At 33.4% G+C, this 25,347-nt stretch overlaps 1 protein-coding gene across 1 annotated transcript in view; it reads left to right on the top strand.

Annotated features, from left to right (window-relative positions):
* Nucleotides 1-382: 382 nt before the first annotated feature.
* LOC112691800 overlaps nucleotides 383-25,347 on the top strand; it is a 34,599-nt gene continuing 9,634 nt past the window's right edge. The window contains exons 1-3 of the mRNA XM_025566203.1: nucleotides 383-650; nucleotides 18,863-18,957; nucleotides 24,796-25,344. Coding sequence (XP_025421988.1) covers nucleotides 639-650; nucleotides 18,863-18,957; nucleotides 24,796-25,344 — 656 coding nt within the window. The 5' untranslated portion in view covers nucleotides 383-638. The remainder of the gene's footprint in view (nucleotides 651-18,862; nucleotides 18,958-24,795; nucleotides 25,345-25,347) is intronic.

Below are 25,347 nucleotides of genomic sequence, written 5' to 3'. Positions count from 1 at the left end.
CATTCTCGTGCACCAACAAAACGAAGTACAAATTATGAACATCAAATATTAAAATACGCAATTCGTTTTGACGTCTGGTGCGGTTTGATCACGTCCAATGGGGGCTTAAGACCCCCAAGTCCCCCCTCCCCAATAACCGTCTACGGGTGCAGGTCCTTCGCCCTACAGGTCGGTGTCGGCCGTACGACGTGGGAACCGAGAAAACCGCTGGTGGCGCGATCGTACCTTTGATTTATTTATTTGGTTTTTTTTTTTTTCTTACACTCCCCCGATAAATATGTACGTCGCGAGCCCGCTCCGGCGTGCTCGTCGCGCACAGGTGGTGGGGCGAGAGTCAGGTGGTGGGGCGAGATGAACGCGACCCGATAACGCGACTGCTTTTCGGACGCGCTAGTCTCCCGGTGCGCGCGCCCATTACCGGTTCTTTTTGCGTTTCAGGTCCGACCGCGCACACTTCGCGACAGTTTTTTTTTCTCGCGTCCGCCCGCGTTATCGTGCTCGCCGTGTACGGCATTACCCGCGTTCGTTCGCCGCGCTCGACCGACGTCGATGCGTTACCGCGGTCGCGTGCCCGTGGTCGTGGTGCACTCCGCTGGATCGATCTTTGACCTGTAGATGGGAGACGGAACGACGGAACGATGAAACCTGACGTGAGTACACGCGCTTTTCGTCGTAGGCACGGTGCTTTCGGCCCGCGATTTCCGCGTACCGAATCGTAGCCGGTGAGCCCTTTTGAAAACGCGTTTTAACGCGTCGCAGTACGATGATAGAATCGTCCGGTGCGCGGAAACTCTACCGCGTCGATACCAAACTGTTTTCTGATTGCCACGAACACGATTTCGTCGCACACTCTCGTAACCAAGGCCGGATCAAGCACCTATTGGGCCTTGGGGGCTGAAATTTTATATGGGCCCTTATGACATAACATGCTTTACAAAGCTGCTCGCAGATTGATACATTTTTTTTAAACTATATCACAAATTGTTAATTGCATTATACAATTTATATCTATATAACTACTAATTTTGGTATGATAAAAAATGTGTATCAGCTTAAAATTGTTTGGCCCCTTTCATTAATTTCGGTACTCAAGAGGGCCCCGGGGTTACCGCCCCGGCTAAACCCCCCCCTTAATTCGGCCTTGCTCGTAACACATCCAGTACCACTTGTTCTAAATGCTTGGAGTTGCACGCGATTTTAGGCCCTGCGCGTCGTCGCAGCGTTTCCGTTTTATTCGACGTGTCCGACGACGTGCACGCGGAAATTCGACGGTGGATGGACTTGTGTAGGATTTACAATATTTGTGCGAGACGAAAAAAGACTTTAATCAAATTATTAAACCTTACGAGCTAGAACAAAGAAAATTATTTTGTAAACATAACATTATCTACTTAAATACGTGCAGTACTAAATCATCGTTTTGGCTGACTTTAATCATTGAATAATTATAATCACTAATTTATTATCAAATTGTTAAAACTGATTTGCAGGTATAAAAGCAATTAGAAAACACTTTTCGAGCTTTCATAATACTTAAAATAATTTCTAGAAATATCATCGTTAGAAGTTCGATATATTTTGGATGATGAGTGTAATATGTTACAACTTTACAAATATGTATTCAACCAAAGTTTAATGTACCACTTAAATATAAAAATAAAGAAAATAATTTTTGTATGCACACTTTAAAGTTAACATTGTTTTGATTTTAAGTATAGTTAATTAATGTATTGTAACTTTGCACTCGGGGGTACTGGTTGTGCCCGGGGACCACCAAAAGGGAAGTGGGGCCCTATAATTTAAGTCTAATAGTAAGGGGCCCGTATTTTAACTGATGTTTCTAAAATGAAAAGTTATTTATTTTAAATTATTTGGCAAAAAATATATGATGTTTCGTAATAGAAAAAAATAAAACAAAATGTTCCAAGTTTTCATGCAAAAACTTAATATGAAAATACAATAGCAACAATTGTATTAACTGTTAATGTACAATTTATAAATAACTTAAGCTCTCTGAGAAAAATATACGAGATTCAAGGATAACCTATTCCACAATATTAAATAAAAAATTTAAAATTATGTTTATTTAATTATTTATATATTATAATTTATTAAATATGCTTACACGTTTCGTTATTACAGGGCACAAAAGTATTGTGGCCTCCTTGAAATACAGATCTACGTAAACCTATGGTAACTTAAAGGAATAAACTATATAATAGTAATTATTGTTCTTTAAATGTTTACTTGTTATTTGTAATAAATTGTGTAAATTAAAAAAAGATACCTAAAAATAGTTTTTTTATCAGGTATGGTATTGTAGATTTGAATAACATATTAGGAAAGGAGAGAAACATTTCAAATATATTCTAAAAGTATTTTCAAACTCTTATCATTATTTTATAAATTATTTTGAATTACTTTTTAAAATATTATAATTTACAATTATAAAATCGTAAATATGGAAACAATCAAAGTTATATTCGATAGCGAATTTAAATGTATTTCTAAAATTCTTATTCGCAGTACGGGCGCGCGTAAAATAGCCGACAATAAAACGGCCGAACCATAGTATAGTCGAAAAATATTTTAACTAAAAAATAATTTAGCCAACAAATATTCGATAAGAACTGATTTGATAAATTGGTTTTAAACTTGGAGATTATAGGCGCAACTAGGGGGCGCAGTAGAGTTTTTAGCACCCCTGAGTTCAAATGTAGCACTCCTGTTTTTTCTTTTCAGATTTATATAATCTATTGTAATTACAGTTAAATGCCATTTTATTTTATTTTCAGCAATTTCAGCATCCCCAATATTTGAGCTTTAGTTACGCCCATGTTGGCGATAAACACGAAGAAGATAAGGTGACTACTACAGTTATTGTATTATTTGTCGGCTGAAATGTTGTTCATTGTAATATCTGTCGGTTAGAATATTATCGGTTGTATTATTTGTTGGGTGTACTATTTTTCGGCCAAAATACTGTCAGATATATTTGTCGGCTATAATATTTTTGGCTGAAATACTGTCGGCTAAATTGCTGTACCCCGCAGTACTAAATCAATCGGTACATTAGCCAAAAATTATACATTTAAATGACCGTAGTGCATGTATAAAACACAGGGAGCAAATTGTGGTATATTATTCCTTTAATATTTTTTTAATCAATTTATTTTCATCATAGTAAATATTAAATTATTGTAATATTATTATTGAAATTTGGTGGATCACCAGAAAGGCGTAGACTGCATACATTTTCGAAGAGCCACAATTATACAATAATTTAGCTTTAATTTTCCATGTATGTCTTAAGCGAACAGCATAAATTATCTAAAATAATACACAGTTAAAATAAAATTACCTTATACAAAAAATGTTCTGATTGAGTTCATGCACTTTAATCAAATTAATTTATTCATATTTAGAATTTTGAGTAGAATTCTTATGCGTACATTGGTTTTCGGTTTAAATATATATACACAATGTATACATGTATAATATATATACATACTAATATATTGCATTACTTACCTATATAGTATATATTTCATGATATAATATCAAATGCAACAAAAAGCATATAAGGGTTGTCATATTGACTTCTTTCAATAATTGCAAGGTTTTAGAATAAACATTTTTCTTCGTTTGCGTAGATTTAATCGCACATAGAATTTGAAAATTTAATTGGATAATTGGTATAAATTTAGTATTATTATTATAAATATAAATTAGAGAGTTCTTACTTGTTTAAATATTAAGATATATGTTAAATTATTTTATTCGTTTTGGATATATAAAATGAATACAGGAAATTATACATACTAAGTGAATTTACAAAACCTTAGTATTGTGGTATGTGAAACTTAAATAATAATTCAAGAATTTTAGGTCATAACAATATAAATTAAATAAATTAATATATCAATATAAATATTTCTTTTTCCATTATAAGAGATTATCACACCGGAGTTTATATTTGGCATATATTTCCGAACGAAATCACGCATTATTAGTTATGAATAAACGGTACATATTTTAAAATAAGGCCTTGAAAAATTAATTTTCACTTCGAGTAATAATTATTGCTTTTAAATCTTTGAATTAGCTCACCTAATAGATGTAGACCAACCCATAAATAATCCATCGTGTCAGCTTTCATACTGAACATAATAGAAGTAAAATAAATTAACGACAGTTCATATATTTTTTTTTTAACCGCGTAGGCATTCAATAGATTGAATTGTTAGATAGTTTAAGTTACTACATATGAATCGCCTAAAATTTGAACAGAACAAATATAGTAAAAGCATATTCAATTTAAAAAATTATCTGTGATCTCGAAAGCAAAATGATAAACGGGATACAGCCGATCGGAATAGTTGGTATGAGAAGAACCGCAGAGACAACAAGAGCAATTGAAAATAAAAACTATTTGATGACAATTAACGAGCAGACATTTTAAGAAAAACTCCTGGTGGTTCTGTGAATGGAGCTGTGTGATGTCTTATACGGATGTGAAACCAACACTGCAGGGACAATGGAAAAAAGAAAGCCGGAAGCTTTTGAAATATGGTGATACCACAAAATACTCAGGATTCTATTAGTAAAAAAATCGATAAATATACATTTTGCGGTCAAAGTGTACTATTGAGTATTATAATACAACACTCGGGCAATTGTATTTAAACGTGTAGCATACCTATACAGTGGATATTTTCAATGATACAGTGCAACTTACAAGCATAATATTTCAGCTTTAAAAGGAAATTTATATTGACAAATAACAACTAAAGATAACTGAAGGTGACTAGATACATCTGACGTTAGAGAATATAATATATGAGAATAAGAATATAAGAGTATACAACAAGCTGAAAAAACGACATCTTGCAAAATGTTTTAAATACGATACTAAGAGAAAAAATGATCTACGTCGTTAGGAAATAAGGTAAAATTATTTTATCCTTTTATATCAATAAAATAAAAATATTACGAATGTATAAACAACTACAGTCATATATTCGTATTTAATACGTAGCCTAGGAATCAACCCATAAAGTTACGCGTTGCATAAGATATAAAGACTTTAAATTAAATGCTTTTTGTTAGTAGGTAAGATATGTAAAGTTTATAAACAGCTATAATGAATTATCTTTGGCTCTGTCCCTTTAGGCATAGGTATAAGATCTCAAATAAATAATATATTGGTATAAGATTTATTATATTGTATAGTAATCTGTGGAGAATTTATATATTTTAGACATTTATCCTTGTAACAAAAAAAAAAAACCACGAAAAAATAACCATATTGATTACTGAAAGGAAATGAGATAATAAATTGATATAGAAATTAACTTATTTAATGATAAATTTTTTTTTAGTATCATTAATAGCTTATAAATCGTAAAATTCATTAGATTTTTGGGTGAACATATAATTCTAACTTTCTACAATTACATCCGGATTTGATTACATATCTGTAAAAAGTAAATCTATGATTGTTTAATATTTTTTAAAAAAATATTAATGTTCTTGAAATAATAATATTGTAATCAATATTTTTTGAAAAAATATTCGTACATTACTATTGGGTAAAGAATTATTTTTGAACTATAAAAATAATATCAGTTATTCATGGCTTGAACATAGTTACGAGGTCAGTTATAAGAGTTCAAAAGTTTAAAACTGTATGTAAGTACCAATATAAGACGTAAATAGATATTTGTAAATCGTATAGAATGGTTGAAGATATAATGATGTTAATGCGTAAACAAAAGTCAATGCTATGAACTAATACATTGATTTGAGCATAATTGGGTTATGTATAAGGATGTAATAATAGGTAATTTAATACGAACCAATCAACTAAAACATTTCCAGTGTAGAAAATTAATTAAAGTAAACCGTAAATTCATCGGATTTTAATTTCTCGGTGTTTTGTCCAACGATTATGTTTGAACAGTAGATATTGTATTATTATTACGTATTTTAGAAATGAATCATTTCAATAAGCAGATGTTTCCTGTTGTTATCATTTACACAGTTAGTGAAAATATCTTTTTCGTCTAAAAATAAATTATATGATACATCGATTGAAATAAACAATAAATATGTAGTCAATGTTTAGCCTCTACTTAAAAATACACTTTATGGTGTAATAATTTCGAGTATAATGTACTAACACATTTTGTTTTTTTCGAACGCAGTTAAAGGACATTCTGATTACAACCTTTAATTTAAAGGGGAATATATTTAGTTATTGGATAGTTCTATTTCGATATTATATTAATATTAATGTGTATTATTAATTATAATAATAATATAATTATTATTGTATTATTAATATTAATAACTTTTGTCTTACGGGATTAACGTAATAATAGAATAATATTTATTTCGTAGAACGTTAAAATTGAATATTTCACATCCACGCATGTTACGTGTATCAAAAACAAAAGAATAAAGTGGTTATTAGAATTCAATCAAAAAACACTCGCATATGATATAATTTTCTTTGCAATTTATACGTATAACAATAATAGTCAGATCGTTGTATAACTAGAAAAATGTAATAATATATTTTGGATATACGGTTCATGCTCACTGCAACGTATACAATTATATTCAAGTGTTTTGAACATTATCAACTCAAACGAATGTATTACGCCGGGCGCATTTCAAAACTTTTATTTTGTGAAACATTATTAATTCTTAGTAGATCAAAAAAAGCTTTGGTGGAGGGGGGGGCAGGAAAGCGTATTATCAATTTTAAACAGTTTATTTGTTTTTGTTTAGATTATTGACACAATCACTGCGCGCGTGTGGAAATTCTGTTTTATTTATTTGTTTTATTTATTGGTTTTGCTATTCAATTATGCGTTGAGCAAATTCAACGCAATTAGTTCGGGTCGTGGACACCTTCATTGAACCACGACCCGTACGTGTATCGGAGAAGCCAAGGATTTACTACCAAAGCGCATATAACTGCTTCTTGTGCGACAATCCGATGACGGTCCTTATAACCGAATCCAAATAATTTAATTAACACTAATCGTACGGCCAAATAACATCAACTGTATAGACAGTGGTAAGGACGTTTCATTTAATGTAATATGCCGTTTTTGTTGCACAATTTTATATTAATCGCAACTATTCGTAAATTACGGTCCCACGTTTTAATCCATTAAGCGTTGGTTTCAGTTTTTATCCTATTACCAACATTAACGCTCATGTTATCATAATCCACTATATAATTCGCATGGAGATACTTTAACGGTTTTATTGATTGAATTTACTTATGGTGTGCGTGTGAACCTACGCAAACAGATAATTTTATTTTCGCTATTTATGTTTTCCATTAACTTTTAGTGCTTTCTAATTTAATTTATCGTATTACCCTTTGGTACACATATACCATACACTTTTTTACTTCATCGTGACTTTTATACAATTACCTTTCCGTATATTTTTACCAAAAATGTATAATATATTTTATTTTTATTGTAATTTATACTAAAGTCAAATCTTACGTTTACGAAGTTAGCCCTAACCTAGTTGACTGATGCACTCGAAATCAATGCCAATATTTTGCATATCAAATGCAAATTTAATTTTGGAATTTTAAAATCATCCATAACTTGGAAATAAGCATAATTTGATTGCAGGGAGGGGCTAAATTTATGTAAACCCATCAAGCTAACCAATTTACTGGGAACCATTATAAATAGTTTTCAAATTAATTGTAATCTTGTTTTTACAATTTTGTAATTATTTGCAATTAATTTTTCAAATATTGACTTTAGTTTTTAGTGGATCAGTCAACTTGATGGTTTTCGAATTTCATGAACGTTTAAATTTTATTCAAATTCTAATTGAAAAACTGCCAGCCCACTTGTATAGTAATCTTGGGACACAGCAATTTTCTTTTATCGTTTAAATTGTTCTCGTAATTTTGCTTATCGAAAACCAGATTATTAGTAATAAATCAGTAATCATTGAATAATCAATAAGAAATGTAAACAATACTTCCTTCTAGTTCAATCTAAATAGTTATCTCATGCCGGTTTAAAGATTATACTGAAACGGTCACGCTTTACCGTTGTAACTAGTAATCATCATCTAATCCAGTTCAGTATCGATCGAAATGTAAATAGCATCGTAAAAATGATTAAATTGGCAAAAGCGAAAACATGTTGGTTTTATTTTAGCGAATATAATTTTAATCCGTTGCAAATTGTATTATTATCGACGAACCATTATGACGTCATTCATTTTTAACTTCTTTGTCGATGGATGGCACAAAATTGATATTATATTTCTTGGCCTCCGGTGTATTAGAACACGCGAACCTCTAACCGCTGAGCATAAAGTGAAATCATATTGGTGCAGACGAAAATCGTTTCCACTTGTTCTCGAATACCTCTGTGTCTATATCGCCAGTATGCTTTCACGCAGTAATTTAAAAATGGAAATTTCGTTTAAATTGTTTAACACCACCGGTAACAATAATCATACTATACGGTATATCGTAAGTACGGCGGATACCTGCAAAATGTATTTCAGATACAACGTTCTCGAAATGTTGCAAAAACGATTTGTTTTTATTAATTTTACCACGAGCATAACGCGGCCGGGCGCATAAATGATGTTTAGTATTTGGTGGGAAATGAAAAATTATTGTTTTTAAGGAAATCGAGAATGCGCCGTTTTACATTACGAAATTCAATGGTTAAATGTTTTGTCTGTTGAGTGACATAATGTTATCAGTTAATTATCGGTGTGTACCGGTATTTACACATATACCGTGCACAATGTGTGCATATTACAAAATCTACAAGACTATCTACTCTTGTGCCCGAAAACAGTGCTTAATGATTCAACAAAATGTGCAGACAACTACTAGGAGTCACGACTACATCCTAAGGTTTGCGGTGCGAGCGATGTAAAGATAGCCATATACTTATTGTTTATAATATTTAGTTTTGTGATATTGCAACGTCACACATCCAATCCTCAGTGAAACACTATCGACTTTAATTGTGTTTGAGTATAAGTATTAGTATTAGTATTTTAAGTATTATTGCTCAGGTCAAATATGATAATTGTTTAAGAATTTTCTATTTCAGAATTGTTCAGTTTCAAAATTATTTCTTTAATCAGTAACAGTGTTGCTGGAACATAAGATCTATATCATCAAAATAGCACTAAACCATAATCACGTTTTACAATTACACAATAAATACTGTAAAATCAATAATACCTAAACAGTGAATATAATGTATTTATGTACGTAGTACTATGATAGTAAAATACTATTTAACCATTCAATTATTGGACGCCAGTAGATTTTATTACGTTGTTCCTGCACAAAAATGCCACTACGCCAATGTCTTAATAGAATAGCTAAGCGAGATTGTAAACATTAAACACATTCGGCATGACCGCTGATCAAACGGTTACCATATTACGGTTTTCGCATTTTTATTTTTCTCATCATTTGTGTACCGCCAATCGCCATTAAAAATCCAGCACGATATTTGGTCAGAGATACGGAGACGTTCGTGCAAACCGTTAAATTACCTATCCTTAACACGTTATTACACGGTAGGGATGATTGACGCTTTAATCTTAACGATCATTATGATTAAACTATATACACTCATACATAATTATGTGTATTAGCATATTATTGTTCAACAATAGATTTTCGGTTACGATTGTTACGAATCGAGTGTATTATGTTTATCATCAAGAACGATATTAAATACTATAATAAATGTATTACCGTGCATTATTCTACGTCCGATCATCTATTATTGTGTTTAGACGTGTTGTCTATATATATAACCTGTATTTACCTAACCTATAGGTAAACATCGGTATTATTATTTTAACCTTCAAGAAAATTTAAATGAAATCGAATCGCAACCGTTCAATTGTGAAAATAATTGAATGACCTTTAGTCAAATTATAGGTTTACAAATAAAATGTACTATATCATCACGAAATTAATAAGTACTTTACGGAAGAAAAATATATAATCAGAAAAAGCAATAAATGTAAATAAAATGTTGAATTAACAATATGTATTTTGGCTCTGACAATACGATAATAATAGCTTTTATAAAGTGTTTTTTAATTATTATGAAATAGTTATATGAACTGATGAGTCGAGTTTTCCCTTTTCATAATAATCATAACATTATATATATTCGGCATTCCTGCTTATTATTATTATTATTATTATTATTTTTTGTTTATAAAATAGCTATGTATTTACATATATTTTAATCCGACAATCTAGATTTTTATGTATAAGGTACTGTTTATTTTGTCAAATGTAACCTAGTCAACTTTCTCTCGTTAATCATTATAATATTTTCAAGTTTTTTTTTGGCTGAAATACGTTTTTATAAATATATATCTTAATTTTCCCAGAACGCATATCAACATTCAGTTTAAATACAAAATTATAATACAATTAACCTTTGAGCGGTTTTCGTATGTCTGCAAGGAAGTCGTTGAAAAATAGTTTCTTTGTGTAAATTGTACGGTACGATACTTCTTTTAATTGACACCACGGCGGCGGAGAAGCTCTATTTATTTTTACGTCATAAGGTTATTACTTTTGCTCAGCTCCGCAATATTTTTATTGTTTATGTTGACTTTGATTCACCAAGAGCACTGAAATTTTAAAATGATATCACGAAATATTCATGTGCTTTTTTCAAATTAATTAATTCGTGGTTCATTAAAATAATATAATAACGCAACAGTTGTTTCTGGAGCTGGTGAAATACAATTTTTTGGTTATTAAATCACTCTCAAGTTACATTTATTTATGTTGTACGTTTTATTATTGAAGCATTAATTTTCGGTCTTTATCTATCACACGTGCAATATAAATATTTAAAAGGTTTTTTAATTCTAAAGCGTCGATTAAGTCTTTTTGAGAATGATTCTCTTATTTTTTTGATGTTCTCCTAAGTTGAGAAAAATGTACATCAATTTTGAAATTTAAATTGCTCTTGGTGGAGTTCAAATTGTTAAAATATAAGGTGAAGAAACTATTTTTGAGAATACTTAATAATGAATTCAAATCAGTCATCAAAATCATTATTATATCAATATGTATCGATCAGTATGTTAGAAATGGAGAACATCTAGCAGACATAAAAAATTATTATAATAGAGACAGGAAATAGCCACTTCCAATCCCTCGTTTTTTAATAATATTATTAATAATAATAATATTAATAATATTAACATATTATGTTAAATTTCTAAGTGATGGCTATTGATTAGAGTTAAAGCTAATTGTAAACTATGTTATGTTACTCTCATTACTGCTCATTACTTCTAAGTTAAAGTATTATTTTTAAATGATTACCAATTAATTCACAATGTTAATAAACATGTATAACTAATGGTAACTAAATAAAATTATTAATTCACACAAAATAAAATATTTTTCTGTACCCAAATATGCAAAAAAAAAAAAAAAATATGAAACAAATAGTATATGTATGCGAATGGAAAGAAAGATCATATTTTTTTAGTTTTAATGGTTACCTACTGACCACTCTTCACGGTTCAGACGGAAGGGCAACATGTGTAGGCCCTGGTTTATTAGACCATGTAAAACAATGCGCTTTCACTGGGATTTAATAAAATAGTATTACGTATAAAATGTAAAAACTTCAACGAAATGCATAAGTATCGCATTGAGAAATAAACAAAATTATAAACCTGGTAAATTTATGTACGTGGTGTTTGAGTACGGTAAACTCAGTTTTCGAGCGAATCAAAATAATTAAAAACCATGGGGAATGCTCGCAAGTTGCACGGCACACGACACACTTCTTTATAGTTTTTAGTTCTACTTTCAAGTCTCTGTGGCACAAGACTGCAGCGGACAAAAATTTACCAGCATACTCTTAATTCGTGATTTGTGGACTATTCTTTTTAATTATAAGAAACTTATGTTTGAGATTTCTCCCCAAATACAGAATGAAATCACACCCGAACAACAATGGTAATGTTATTATATTGATACTTCAAAGATCAAATAGTTACCCATGCCTATCTGAAACGTTACTATATATGAATAGTATTTTAAACATTACGATAGCAAATAATAAATAATAAAAACCAAGTATAAAAAAAAACAACAATGTATGCACACATAATCATTACAGCGAAACCAAAACTCGACTTCGAGTAAATGTACGGTGAAGATCAGATAAATACAATTATCCAACCAAACGTGATAATTATGTGAATCTATATATTTCATGTTAAGCTAATTGACTGATTTTTTTTTTTTGTATCATTATAATACAGCAAAAGCATTGTAGTAAAATTAAGTATAACACATATTTTAATGAATTAGGTTGAAATTTGAATATTTGTGAGGACAACTCTTGCAATCAGACGATGCATATACGAGTAGGTATTTAAATATATTATATAGTAGGCGGAAAAACCAAAAATTAAAATTAATTATAACAATATATTATGCAGTTATAAACGAAAACGCATGATGATACTCGTATTATTAAATGAAAACTGAACACATTATCACCGTTTATTATATATTACGTTGTGCATACTTTCGAAAAAGTCATAAATTCGGACCGGTAGCGTTGCGCAGAATTCAGATGCAGTTGTGTTTGCTCGTTTCATTCGACGTGTGAATAATATTAAAATTATTAGCTGTTGTAAAAATATGAAGCGCATTACGTACGTCGCAGATTTCGCGGCGTTTTTTACTTTTGAACTGTACGAGACGTATCCATCGAGCGTATATGCTGCATATTTACAGTTTTTTTTTTTCTAAAACATGGTAAATCTCATGACAATATTGTATTAATCATTTGTTGTATAGACTCATCGTATTTGAGTATCGCAAATTATTAATAAATTGACACTCATAGATAAGGTGACCGTATATTTTTCTAGTCAAAACGGAACAAAAAAAAAATAAATTTTTTTATTTGATAATTATTAATAAAACAATGTACTATTATGGTTTTAAGAGACAATAAAAAAAATTAAATTTTATTAAATACAAATTTTTTTTTATAAAAAAGGAAAAGCGTCTGCGTAAAGAAAAGAAAAGGGTCCACGATTACTGTAGTACCGAAATAATGAAATGTCAAAAATAATTTTTTGTTTGCGCTGATCTTGCGGTATTAAAACACATTGGGTTAATACGTCCATATTGATACATCGTTCGCTACAATAGGTATTTTTATATTTTATTAGTGCAGTTATATTTTGATACGCCACACAGTACCGATTCCGTTTAACATCATCCATGCAGTAATACACTATGTACACGTTACATGCACACAAAATAGTTAAATAAAATACTCGTAGAAACAATAACTCATCGGCAGATTAAAATTGATTATGGCTATTTTTTCTATTTTTCTGAAAACGGGATATTTTAGTGCTCCGAAAATTTTCCTGGGGACAACGGGACGAAGACACGAAGAACGGGACGTAATTATTCGTAGACCAACCCCATTTGCACTAGTCGACTCGTAACGATCAGTTTATTTTTCTACAACTTTTAGTCGTTACAAAAGCCTGTAAAAACATTTGTTGAACTTTTAAATATCTTATACAGTGACTTGGAAAAATAAAAAAATATTAAAGGCGATACAATACCAGCAGTGAATATATAAATAAATTGTAATAATAGCGATAACTAATGATTATATTAATATACCTAATATGTACAATTTAAATATTTATTAATTTTCAGTAGGTAATTGAATACCTATTATTGTATGAACGGAGTTTATAATATAGACGTGTTTTCCGACATCCGGTATAGCTAATTGAAAACAATGCGAAACAAAAATTTCACGTTTTTATTATTTCTCGTACGCAAAAACGCGACTGATTACTGAGTATAGGCTTGCCCGTGTACATGAATGTATGTTGATGAAACATGTTCTTCCCGAGGTTTTTTACCGAATACTTTACGTGGTGTCTGCAGAAGAAAATATGGTCAATACGTATAGAACATACTGCGATTCGAGTGTTCGGTAGTAAGTCGGCCGTACGACGTCGTTGGCGACCGAACGTTTGTTCTTGTCGGGCCCCCAACGTGTGGGTGCTGTTCGATAAAAAATGAGCTAACGTTGGTACCGATTTGTGGGGTTTAGACGTTTTAAAAACCGCTACTAGCAACACTGTTATAATGCATCGACCGCCACCGCCGTCGGTTATTTGACGAACGAGCCCGCTGAGAAGAACGTGTTTGTGTGGACCTGAATTTTCGAAATCTTTATCCGTACGCAAGCCGTTCACGGTCAACGATCGTCCGTGTTTCGCCAGTATCTAACGGCCGCGTGCTAATGCAACGTTTTACATGTTTGCTCGGAAAAAGGGCCGAGCCCGTCGACGTCCGAAGAGTGAAACGAATTGAAGGAGGCGGTGCACGGGAGGGAGACGCGTTCGTTGAACGGAACCGCTCGGCGGAGTAGAAACGCTCCGCGACGCGGTATTTATACGACGCGTGAGAAAAAAACACAAGAGTAAACACACACCGATATCCGCTGCCGCCTCGTAAGTGTGCCGCCGTCCCATGCCGGTAATCCGTTACCGGATCGGCCGAAGCCGTCGATTTCGTTTCCGCAACAGCCGGGCAACATACATACTCGTTTGTGTACGTGTAAAAAAGATAATGATATAAATATCCGTATGTACGACCTGGCTCGGAGATTATACGACGATGGCGTTACGCTTGATCCGGAGCGATGGTTGCGGACGGGATCACGACACTGTCTTGCGTGTGCGTGCGTGCGCTGGTCGACGATTGTGAGGAAGTAGTTCCAAAACTGGACGACGCGGTCGTTGAACGAGTAAGTATCAAACACGATAATAAATACGCGACGGTTCGCACTGCGTAGAAACGGCGGGCGGAACACGTTGGCGCGTAAACGAGTGGGGTTTTCGGCACAGGCGGCCGTGACTCGAATCTCGGGCAGAAGGACGTGCGTGGACCAGTCGGTGAACACAAGAGTTCAGATGCACGGAACTAAAAAAAAAACGTAAAAAGTCAATTGACGGCGGTGGCACAACGGTTCGCGAAAAAAGCAATACGGCTTGAGACGACTACTCGCTAAGACGGCTGGTCAACGACAAAAAAACATGGAGACGCGTGCCGGTTCGCCGGAAGGGAGGGGGAACAAAGGTCGACTTAGCTGCGCGTCGACGGTGCTCTTCCAGGATGGCAACCGTTGCGACACGAGACGTGACGGTCGTATCGCGCGAAATCCGAATTATCGGATTTGATGTCCAACAACATCTATTGCGCCGATATAAAAAGCTTATAATTTATAGGTGTATGTAAATCTATTGCGCTGATCGATATTCGAGTCAATACATTTTGCGACTACCTCATTGATACATATATTGATGAAAATGCAACTTATCCCTCATATTTTTTGCCATCATGTAGGTAACATATTAGTCAAAACAACAAAGTCTTTGAGGCATTTCACTCAGCGTTTGGGAAATATTTTTGTTTTTTATGAAGTTTTAAAAATAATGTAACGCAACAATCATAATAAGTACCTATTCTCTTAGTTATCACAAATAGACCAAACTCTAAATTGATGACAAAATAATAAATATTAAAATAGACATAACTAATTTTAATATTAGACTTAAAAACTTTTCAAAATTTGTAGGAATAGTGTAAATACCAAATATGTAAAATGATAAGTTTGATTTTAATTTTAATTTTTGTTTTCAGCCATTGTGATTTTTACTTGTACTGTATAGTTGTTATACCGGCACAATAGATGTATACTAAACAGGTAATATCCTAAATGCGGCGCAATTGACGAATACCGATTAGAACAATTCCCGTCGACCGTATTTTGTGGTATTTCACCAAATTGCAAGCTTACAGTATAATTTGAATAAACGTTGTATACAACTTGTAGATTTTACATATACTGTCTTAATATAATAATTTTAATTTCAATAATAATTTATATAAATACATGGTATTTATTAATGTAATACGAGGGGGGTGGCAAAGCCCCCCACTTACTATTAAATTTTAAAGCACCCCCGTTAAATGAATCCTGGATACGCCACTGGTTGACGGGACGAACGCGCGTTATTGTTCGACGATGACGATATCGTAGCGTTTCGCGAAAATGATTCAAAACATTTAACCGTAGGCGTGCGCAGACCTGTATTTTAGGGGGTTCTTACAACACTTTTGGGCCCTATCTTAACGAAACGTCCAAGTATATTTAATTGATTGTGACGTAGAAATAATCGAATAAACATAATTTTAAATTTTTTTATATAATATCGCGGTATATTGAATATATAATGAATATATAATATATGTTTTCCTCGTAATCTCATCCATTCTTCTCAAATAGCTTCAATTGTTTATGATTTTTACTTTTGTAGACAATGTTATATTATCATAATTAGTGTTTGTTTTATTTTTTTCATTACAAAACGTCATTTATTTTTTATCAAATATTTTACAATAAATTAGATTTAATTTGAGCAATGTTGGTTAAAATAGGGACCCTTACTGCTGGACTTGAATTGTAGGGCCCCGCTTACAACATTTCGGGCGGTGGCCGGCACAACCGGCATCCCCTCTCCGTACGTACGCTTATGATTACTACCGAAAACCGATTTATTTCCTGTGATGTACATGCAAAACGCTGTTTACTTGTTTGTACGTAATATTATTTATATATTGTTATTTTACAGGTAACGTAACAACTGCAATGCGCAGTGCAATCGGACATCGTTATCGATTTACCATTGCGTTCCGATCAGTAATTTTTTTCATTGTTTTTTATTTCGTCCAGGTGCCAAATTGACGATGTCATCAACTTATAAGTTTCTTCGTCGTTACCGTGCATTATAAATTCTATGTTATTTTTTCACGGCAACGTGCCGTTAGTGTAATTCGCAGACACTTATGTACCTGTGTTCCGGAGAAATTCGAACTGATAATTTTCATCTATAATATACTCAACCGTTACATGCAACCCAGTCATGAATATAACGTCCCCAAACCGCAAGCGTATCTTCAGTGGCGTAAGAAGACTCGTTAATGCCCCTGGAAAACTTAGAAAAAACTCTTTTTAACTAATTAAAATTTGATACTACGAATTTTTTTTTATGGATAATTTATATTTATAAGTTAATATACTGTGATAATTTTAAACTTTGAAAATTTGATTTTCTCGCTTTATGACCAGCAAATTCATCAATAATTTTTTCATATGAAATTTTTTATTTAAATGTCCTTCCACTATTTTCGTTATTTCATTATTAAATTCACATTTAGTATGTACAAATAGACAACATCTACGTATTTCAAAAAGTATAAGCTTCGATTTGATTGTAGGATAAAAATACGACTTTTGCACAATTTTTTGCTTCTTTGCAATTCGCGCCCCTGGCGTAGGCACAGTTCGCCATACCCTTGCTACGCCACTGCGTATCTCGTATTTGTTCGAGACGCACACGAGGACACACAAACACGTCAACCATCTACAACGAGACGTGTGAAATCCGTTGGAGCCGTATAGGTTGTTCGAACATGTTTTCACACGATCGGTAGTGCGCCGTGGTTGCGCAACTCCAAGGAAATATTTAAATATTTACGCACCATTGTAACGCGACGTGTACGCGCGCGTATTACACGTTCGGTATAAAGTTGTAATTCATAACTGTTTTCTTGTTTCGCAACGCATAGTTATGTCAAACGTTTCTCGAAACCGTTGCTTATCGTGTCCACTTATAGTGTCTTATATATGAGATATTCTCATCTCTCTCTCTCTCTTCCTCTACAGATTCTCGTCTTGTACAATTGTACATTATAGTCTTGTAGACAATTTCGGGAGAATCAGACTTTCCCTCGCAGGTCGATGAAAATCGATACATATTCTATTTCTGTAGGAATCAATTCCATATATATTTTATCTTTAACGAATTATTCCTTATATTCTTGGTTTCTTTATGTTATATATCTCCGAAAGGATCATTCAATCCTATATAATATTATTATAAAGCGGATTTTCGGTATATAAATTTTAACTTTTATAGTCCGCATAAAGTTTTCGCTCCCTTCATCACAACCGCCACCTATTCTCATCATCACTGTAATAGTATTAAAGTCAGGCTTTTTGAGCGTATTCCTTGAGATCTGTTTTCGCCGTCCGCCCATGTTCATCCGAATTTGTGTTTTACAACTATTTGGTCTCATTCCAATATTACTTTGTCTCTTATATCTTTTGTTTTCTACAATTATAATATTATTTTTTTTTTGTATTAATATAATTTATTTTACATTAAAAATTAAATAACAGGTTGGATATTCATTGAAGTTATGTGTGTGTGTGTGTGTAACAATAATTGTTGCACGTCGTAAAATAAATTGACATTATATACGATGTTGTACCTTAATGTATAATACATGTGGCTCGTCTTACAATATTATTTTGTTTTTTCGACAAAAATATTTGCCTCCTTTCTCTATTTGTTTACTAACTGACGCAATAAAACCATATTTTATCATTAACGTTTAAATGACACACAAGAATTTCATAGTTATTATGAAGTAATTAAGGAATGAACGGAAATTGTATCCTTCGTTGGATCTTCTTTATTTTTTTAGTGAAGTCGATTTCCTTTCATCACGTTTTTAGGAAGGCATTTTTATTTACCATTATTATTTTTTATAATTTTTTTTATTTTTCAAATTATAGATCTATGAATGGAAAAGTGATCTAAAAATAATTTGCTTATAATTTACTAACGTAGTGTATTAACAAAATGTCCTTTATTATGTTCATAGATTGGAATACATTTTATTATCGCAATATTTATTTGGCTTGTATCGTGGACCGCTGCCATCGACCTTGAACATAAAGATCTTAATACACCATATAAGTAAGTTACAATTTTTGCACAACTCAATAAAGAGTAAACTTATCATAAGTCAATACTGTATTTACAACATATATACGATATTATTTAAAAATACTGTATAAATGTGTAATTACTGAATAATATAATTAGGTGCACGAGACCGTATCAAATATAATTGAAATCGCTATAAATTATAATTTAATCAAATATATATATATATATTGAAGTTAAATATGTTTGATGAAAAATATAGTTGGTAAGGTACATTTAAAATTCTTACCATCACCAAATGACTAAAAATAGATATTAATTATGTTTTATTGTGAATGTTTAAATTCAATATAACAATAACATTTATTGTCAAATTCATTTATTTAATGATATTATTATTTTTGGTTTTCATCTGATATAGTTCAGTATTATTTTATTTTAACTTTCTTGTTCATTAGCTTAATAAATTCAATTCTGTTAGGAGTGAGGTACTTTTTATTTCACTTTTATATTAATGTATTTTTCTCGTATAAAACATTTTTAAACATTTAATTATAGTATTACTGTAGATAAATGTATATATTGGCAATTGTTAGTGACTACAGAATTTCGCTGAAATGTTAGTTTTTATAAATTGATTTTGTTGTTAAATAATAATTTAAAATAATTGATATTTTCATTAATAACACCTATACTTCGATGGTATTTATTTTATTCAACTGATATTGTCTTTTTATAAGTTAGAAGTTATGAAAAATAGTAGTTACACGAGATCTAAAACAATATATTCATATCGGTTTAATGTATAATTTTTTCTAAAAATCAATGCGTCATTTTGTGCATTCTGATACTTAGATCTGAGGTTTTTATAAAATTTGTTAATTTACTTTAGATCCAATATATTTTTAAAATATTTTACTTCAAAGTTTTAAAATAATGAGAAACGTTATTTTGTTATGCCATAGTAAGTATTAAAACTGAAAAATATTATTATGTTAGTATACTTTTTTACCTTTAACATGCATAAGGTTGTGTTTTGTGTATATAAATTACGTCAAGAAATAAAATAATAAATACTTATGAACAATGAACTACGTAGCAGATTTTCAATGTGGTTTTGAAGATGCGACTATTTCTAACGAACACTTAGGCCAATGTCTGCATTATATATAGTTTAGAAACGTCAACAATGACTCAGCTGTTAAACAGGTTAGCTACTTTAATTAAAAAAATTACAAAAAGGCTGAGAAAAGTGACATAACTAAATTATTTCTTAATTTGAACGGTTCAATAACTTACAAAGTTTAAAGAATTTAGTTTTCTTGATTTATGAAAAATATAATATTTTAGTTTTGTCACTTAATAATAAAAGTGAGTGAATAATATTTGTTTGATTTGTTTGAAACTAAATTTTAACTTTTTAATAGTAGTCTTATGATATGCTGGTCTTTTCTTTACGTTTCGTTATTTTTTGGCAAATTGTTTTGTTTGTATTACGCATAGATAGTGATCATTTAACCATGTGGTTCTCATTCATTATTATTCTATATGTTAATTTATCAAAACAGTACTAATAATTACGTCAAAATATACCATAAAGTAATACTCTTTTTTTAATTATTACAGAATATATGAAATATATTTTACTTTACATATTTTGAGATATAACTCAATAGAATTTACTTATCTGATATTCAATTATAGATGGTAATCTTAATTATTTAAAAAAAGTATTATAATATATCAATTTGAATGATAATTGTGTTATCATTTATGTTATTATAAATACAATTAACTTAATATTAAAATATTCTCAAATGAATTACTTGTATAATCACTTCTATGCCCAAATAAGTTATAGCACGTCTACAATTAATGCGCTTTTGGTACTAATTTTGGCTGAAAATTAGCTGTATAATAATTGTATTAAACAACTAATTCTTCCAGTTTGATATTGATTTGCTAAACATTTTTGTACTGCTATATTTAATGTTTTTGCGGATGTTTTAGAGCATAAGTTCTTAAAATATTCGTTGCGATATACACTTATGCAAATCTCAGTGTATAAGGGAGGTGTTTGATTTTTTTTTGAAACGTGTACATATAGTGGCGTATTTTCAAATTTTTTGTAGGGGACTAAAATTTTTCTAAAAAATAAGTGATTTTATAATATTTTAAAAATTCATGTAAGATATGAATTAATAATTATATTATTCTATTATCATTATCATTATCAATACCAACGAAAAGTTATTTACAACCCCATGATATAAATGAATGTTTTATTTCTCTGTACCTTCGTAACAAATAATTTATAGCTTACTTCTTTTGTGGGAAGGTGGGGGAAGTCGAGACCCGGGAATCCCCGAAAACACGCCACTGCATATATACATGTATGGTGGTGGATTTAGGGATTGCTAGGGGCAGAAGTACCCACCGTTGCGCGTATTGAACTTTTTCGTAGTATTATAAATTACTTAGATATCAGATATCACCATGTCTAGTGTAAGAACGAATTAACAAAACAATTTTCTCTTAACACTTGCACACAACTGATTTTCCCGAACATTTAAGCCCCAAACGATGGGTTCGTTTTCATCCCAAAGTCGTGCATCAAAGATCGCTGTTGGCGAATTAGCGTATAATAAACTATATGTAGTCGTATTTTTACTTTTTAATATGTATATATGTGTCAGTGCCGCACGTTCTTAAAATTGACAATTTATTTATATATAATGCATTGTTATATATAATACTTTATATTGTATAATAAGTAGTTTTATAAATTTTATTCGTGTATACACTGTATTACGAAATATGTAATATTTGTTTTCCGTTAGTAAAATTAGGTCCTTCTAGGCTATTATGAAATAATTCCGACTGCTGACTGGTGTTTTCGTTGAGGGGTGAGACGCCCCCTCAAGACCTCCCTTCGGGACGGCCCTGATTACATTCGTACGCGAATTCGTTCATGGTTCGGCACAAAGTGTCGAACACAACCGAATACCGTTCGAACTCAACGAGGAGCGTTTTCTTCGGTCGTGCCGCCCATTCGCTCGCGTTCGACAAACCGTTTGCACTACCTGCATTCGGTACGATTCGCTCGCGTCCGAACTACAATGTAAACGCACCTTTGGGATTGTCGAACGGTACGCAACGACGGGGACACGCGTGATCCGTGTCGGCAGAAAAACGAACGCAGAGGCGAACAAATGGTTTTTTTTTTTTTTTTTCAAGTGGATCGCGCGCTCTAAGCTGCGCCCAAACGTTATTGTCGTCTCGGAGACGTAACGGTTCGACCGCGTTCCGGTGCACTTGTACGCGGGCCCACGCGGCCAGAACGTCGCGATTTTAATTGTTCGCTCCGCGTGCGCGTGACAGACGTGTAGCAACGGCCGCGCGCACAGGTGGTGGTGTTGCGCGTAGGTCACGTACACGTTACGTAGGGCACGTCGCATAAAGCCGCGCGTACACACGTGCGAGCCGAAACTACCGCGAACCGTTCGCTCCGATCCATCGAGAGTCGGTTTTTTTGACCAACCCCCCGCGAACCCGGTACGTAATGGGTTCGCGAGCGGATCTCAAGTTTATACGTGGCATTAACGAACACAACACGGAGGAACCCTTCACGAGCGGTTCGCGGTAGGTTCGGCTCGCACATGTATTCGCGCGGCTATTATGCGCGGTACGATTTCGACCGGCTTACACGCAACGACTTCTTGCACGTTTTGCTGGACACGTAAAATGAACAATAGTAATTAAACAAATAGTCGATTAACTATTAAGTGTCTACACGTTCCAACTTTTACTCAGTTTTCCATCCCAGTTTCACCGTATTTCTGTTCATTCTTCGGTAGTATTCAGTTATTTTAGTGATTTTTGACGACACGGAAGAAGCGCTATTGTGGTTTACCATAATGTTCCTAGTACGTGTGTAACATAATTTCCGTAGATCAGACATGTTCGCAAGAAAACAAAAAATACCACGCGAATCAAATTTTTTATTATTTATTAAATATTATAGGTTAATATACTATAATGTATTATAATTATTAAAAGAAAAAAAAATTAAGTTGTTCAAACTATTAAAGTCTATTAAATAAAAATTTAAAGTCTATTATTATTATTATTTAAGTCCATTAACTTCGCGTGAAACGAATCCGCGCCCATAAGGCGTACGATTTACTTGTGTACACGCTTCGTTTTGCTTGATACGATTAGTCGTGTTAACTTCTCAGTCGTAAACTCACGGTATTAATAAAAACAGTCTATTTAAATGAATAGTTAAAACGCGTTTATTATCACAAACAACTAAAATACAAATTAAAAGTCACACTGGCTGTCCGTACGTACACCTTACACACTGTACAGGTTGCCGAACAATGCCTCTACTCAACCAGTTCGCCCAGCACCTTACCCGGATGGGACGACCACCGCACTAGCTGGTGGAGAGTTAACAGTCGTGTTCGATAAAACGTACAATAAGTCGTTGGCGTGTAAACCGGCCTTAACAGATCCATCGAAATTCGGATCGGCCACGCGATCACCTATCGTCGACGACCCGCGTGCGCGGATCGTGTGGAGGCTAATCGCAAATGGGCCGTTCGTGAACCGCACCAGGTTAGGTTATTCGGGCGAGATGACCTGAGATGACACACTGCTCTCCCGTCTGTTGCGCGTCCATTAACGATTACCGTACGGTACAACAAAGCGCGCGGTGCACGATAAGTACCGTACGTGCCGTGTAACGGTCGCACGCGTCCAACGTGATCGGTGTTGTAACGAACAAGTAAACGATAAAGTGTTCGTGATGTTGCTTGGAATGGAAAAATACCGTTTGTGCTTGACGATGTTGTGATTGACGAGTTGTTATTGCGCTTGTCTCGAGCGAACGGTTCGATTAGAACCGATACGATCACGGTGAAACTTGTGCGCGCAGAATCAACTTGCACCGTACGCGGATTCTTGAGGTTTAGTGGTGAAACAACAATAACATTCGTGATCGCGGTTGCTTCCATACCGAATCACAAGTAATCCGTTCGATTCTAAACAGGCACCATGTTTCGAGTTTTATACGCTTGTAATACTTTAAACAATTTTGATTTCCTTGTCAAACAATGCGTCCTAAAATATGCGGTTAATCAATTAAAATCATAAATATATTTATAATTTATACCATAGCATAATTTTACTCTTGTCCCTTGCGGACTTAAACTATCTAATGAATACCGATTAATCATGTATCGCGGCAACCGTCGAGAGACCGCTCTTGTACAAGACCATGTGCTTGAATGAAAACGCGTTTCCTTGTTTTAAATCATCTGTAGGACTACGTTTGGGCATCGAACAAAGTGCAAACGACTTGATTTAATATTTTCTTGCGACTGCGTGGTGGTTGCCTGTATCGGATTAAATCTGTGATACTATTTACGTGTTCGTCGTTCGTTCTACGGGAACAAGTAAATGAATGACATAATGAAGTAATTTATTGCTAGAAAATAGAAACAAATACAATTTATAATAAATAATTTGAATTAATAGCATTTTCATACACTGAGCTAATACCTCTTGTCGTAGGTTATGATTAATTATCAGTATTAACAATTTTTATGATAAAATAAAATAATAATAATAATAATAATTACAAAATCAAAATATAAAAATTGACAATTCATCCAATCCAATGGCAATCTGATTGATTTTAATTCGTTCGTTTCGTGTGTAAATTTTGGAGTAAATACGGTTTTTATTGTTTCTCGCGGAACAAGTTTCACCGGTGCGAACGGGCTCGGGACGTGGGTCTGTGGGTCTGTGGGACGACGTTCACTGTGTCGACCAAAGTAGATAATTGTTATTCTTGTTTCGCAGGATATGCGGCGGTTTGGTGTTCAGTTGCCCGACAACGGACGACAACAAGGATGTTGTCGGGAAGAGTTCGAGCAGGAAATGCCAGTGCGACGAGGCGTGCGACGAGTATGGCGATTGTTGCACCAACTCTCCGTACTTCTACAAGAATACGACGCACCGGAACGAGAAACGGTTCGAGTGCGTGCGCGTGGACGGCAGCCTCGAGGACGGCGTCTACGTGGTTAACAAGTGCCCGGCCGAGTGGACGGACCGACGAGTGCGGGACGCGTGCGAGGCGCCTGCTGACTACCGAGACGGCATGCTCAACAACCCGGTGACCAGCCGGGCGACGGGACACGGTTACCGGAACCGATTCTGCGCGCTTTGCAACGGAGACGCGGTCGACCCGGTGCTATGGGACACGCGGCTGGTTTGCGAGAACCTATTGAACGTGTCGGAAGGCGCCGAGCAGTCGGTGGTGGACACGTTGCGGTACGATGGCGCTCGGTGGACGGTCACGTACCTGGGCCAGGTGTACCGCTGTGAGCAGACGGTGGTACCGCCCGCAGGGCT

The sequence above is a fragment of the Sipha flava genome, unplaced genomic scaffold (genome assembly GCF_003268045.1).
Source record: "Sipha flava isolate LNK unplaced genomic scaffold, YSA_version1 67_pilon_pilon, whole genome shotgun sequence".
In the NCBI taxonomy this organism is placed as follows: Eukaryota; Metazoa; Arthropoda; class Insecta; order Hemiptera; family Aphididae; genus Sipha; species Sipha flava.
The sequence above is the reverse complement of the archived record's forward strand: the minus strand, read 5'-3'. Positions and strand labels throughout refer to the sequence as shown.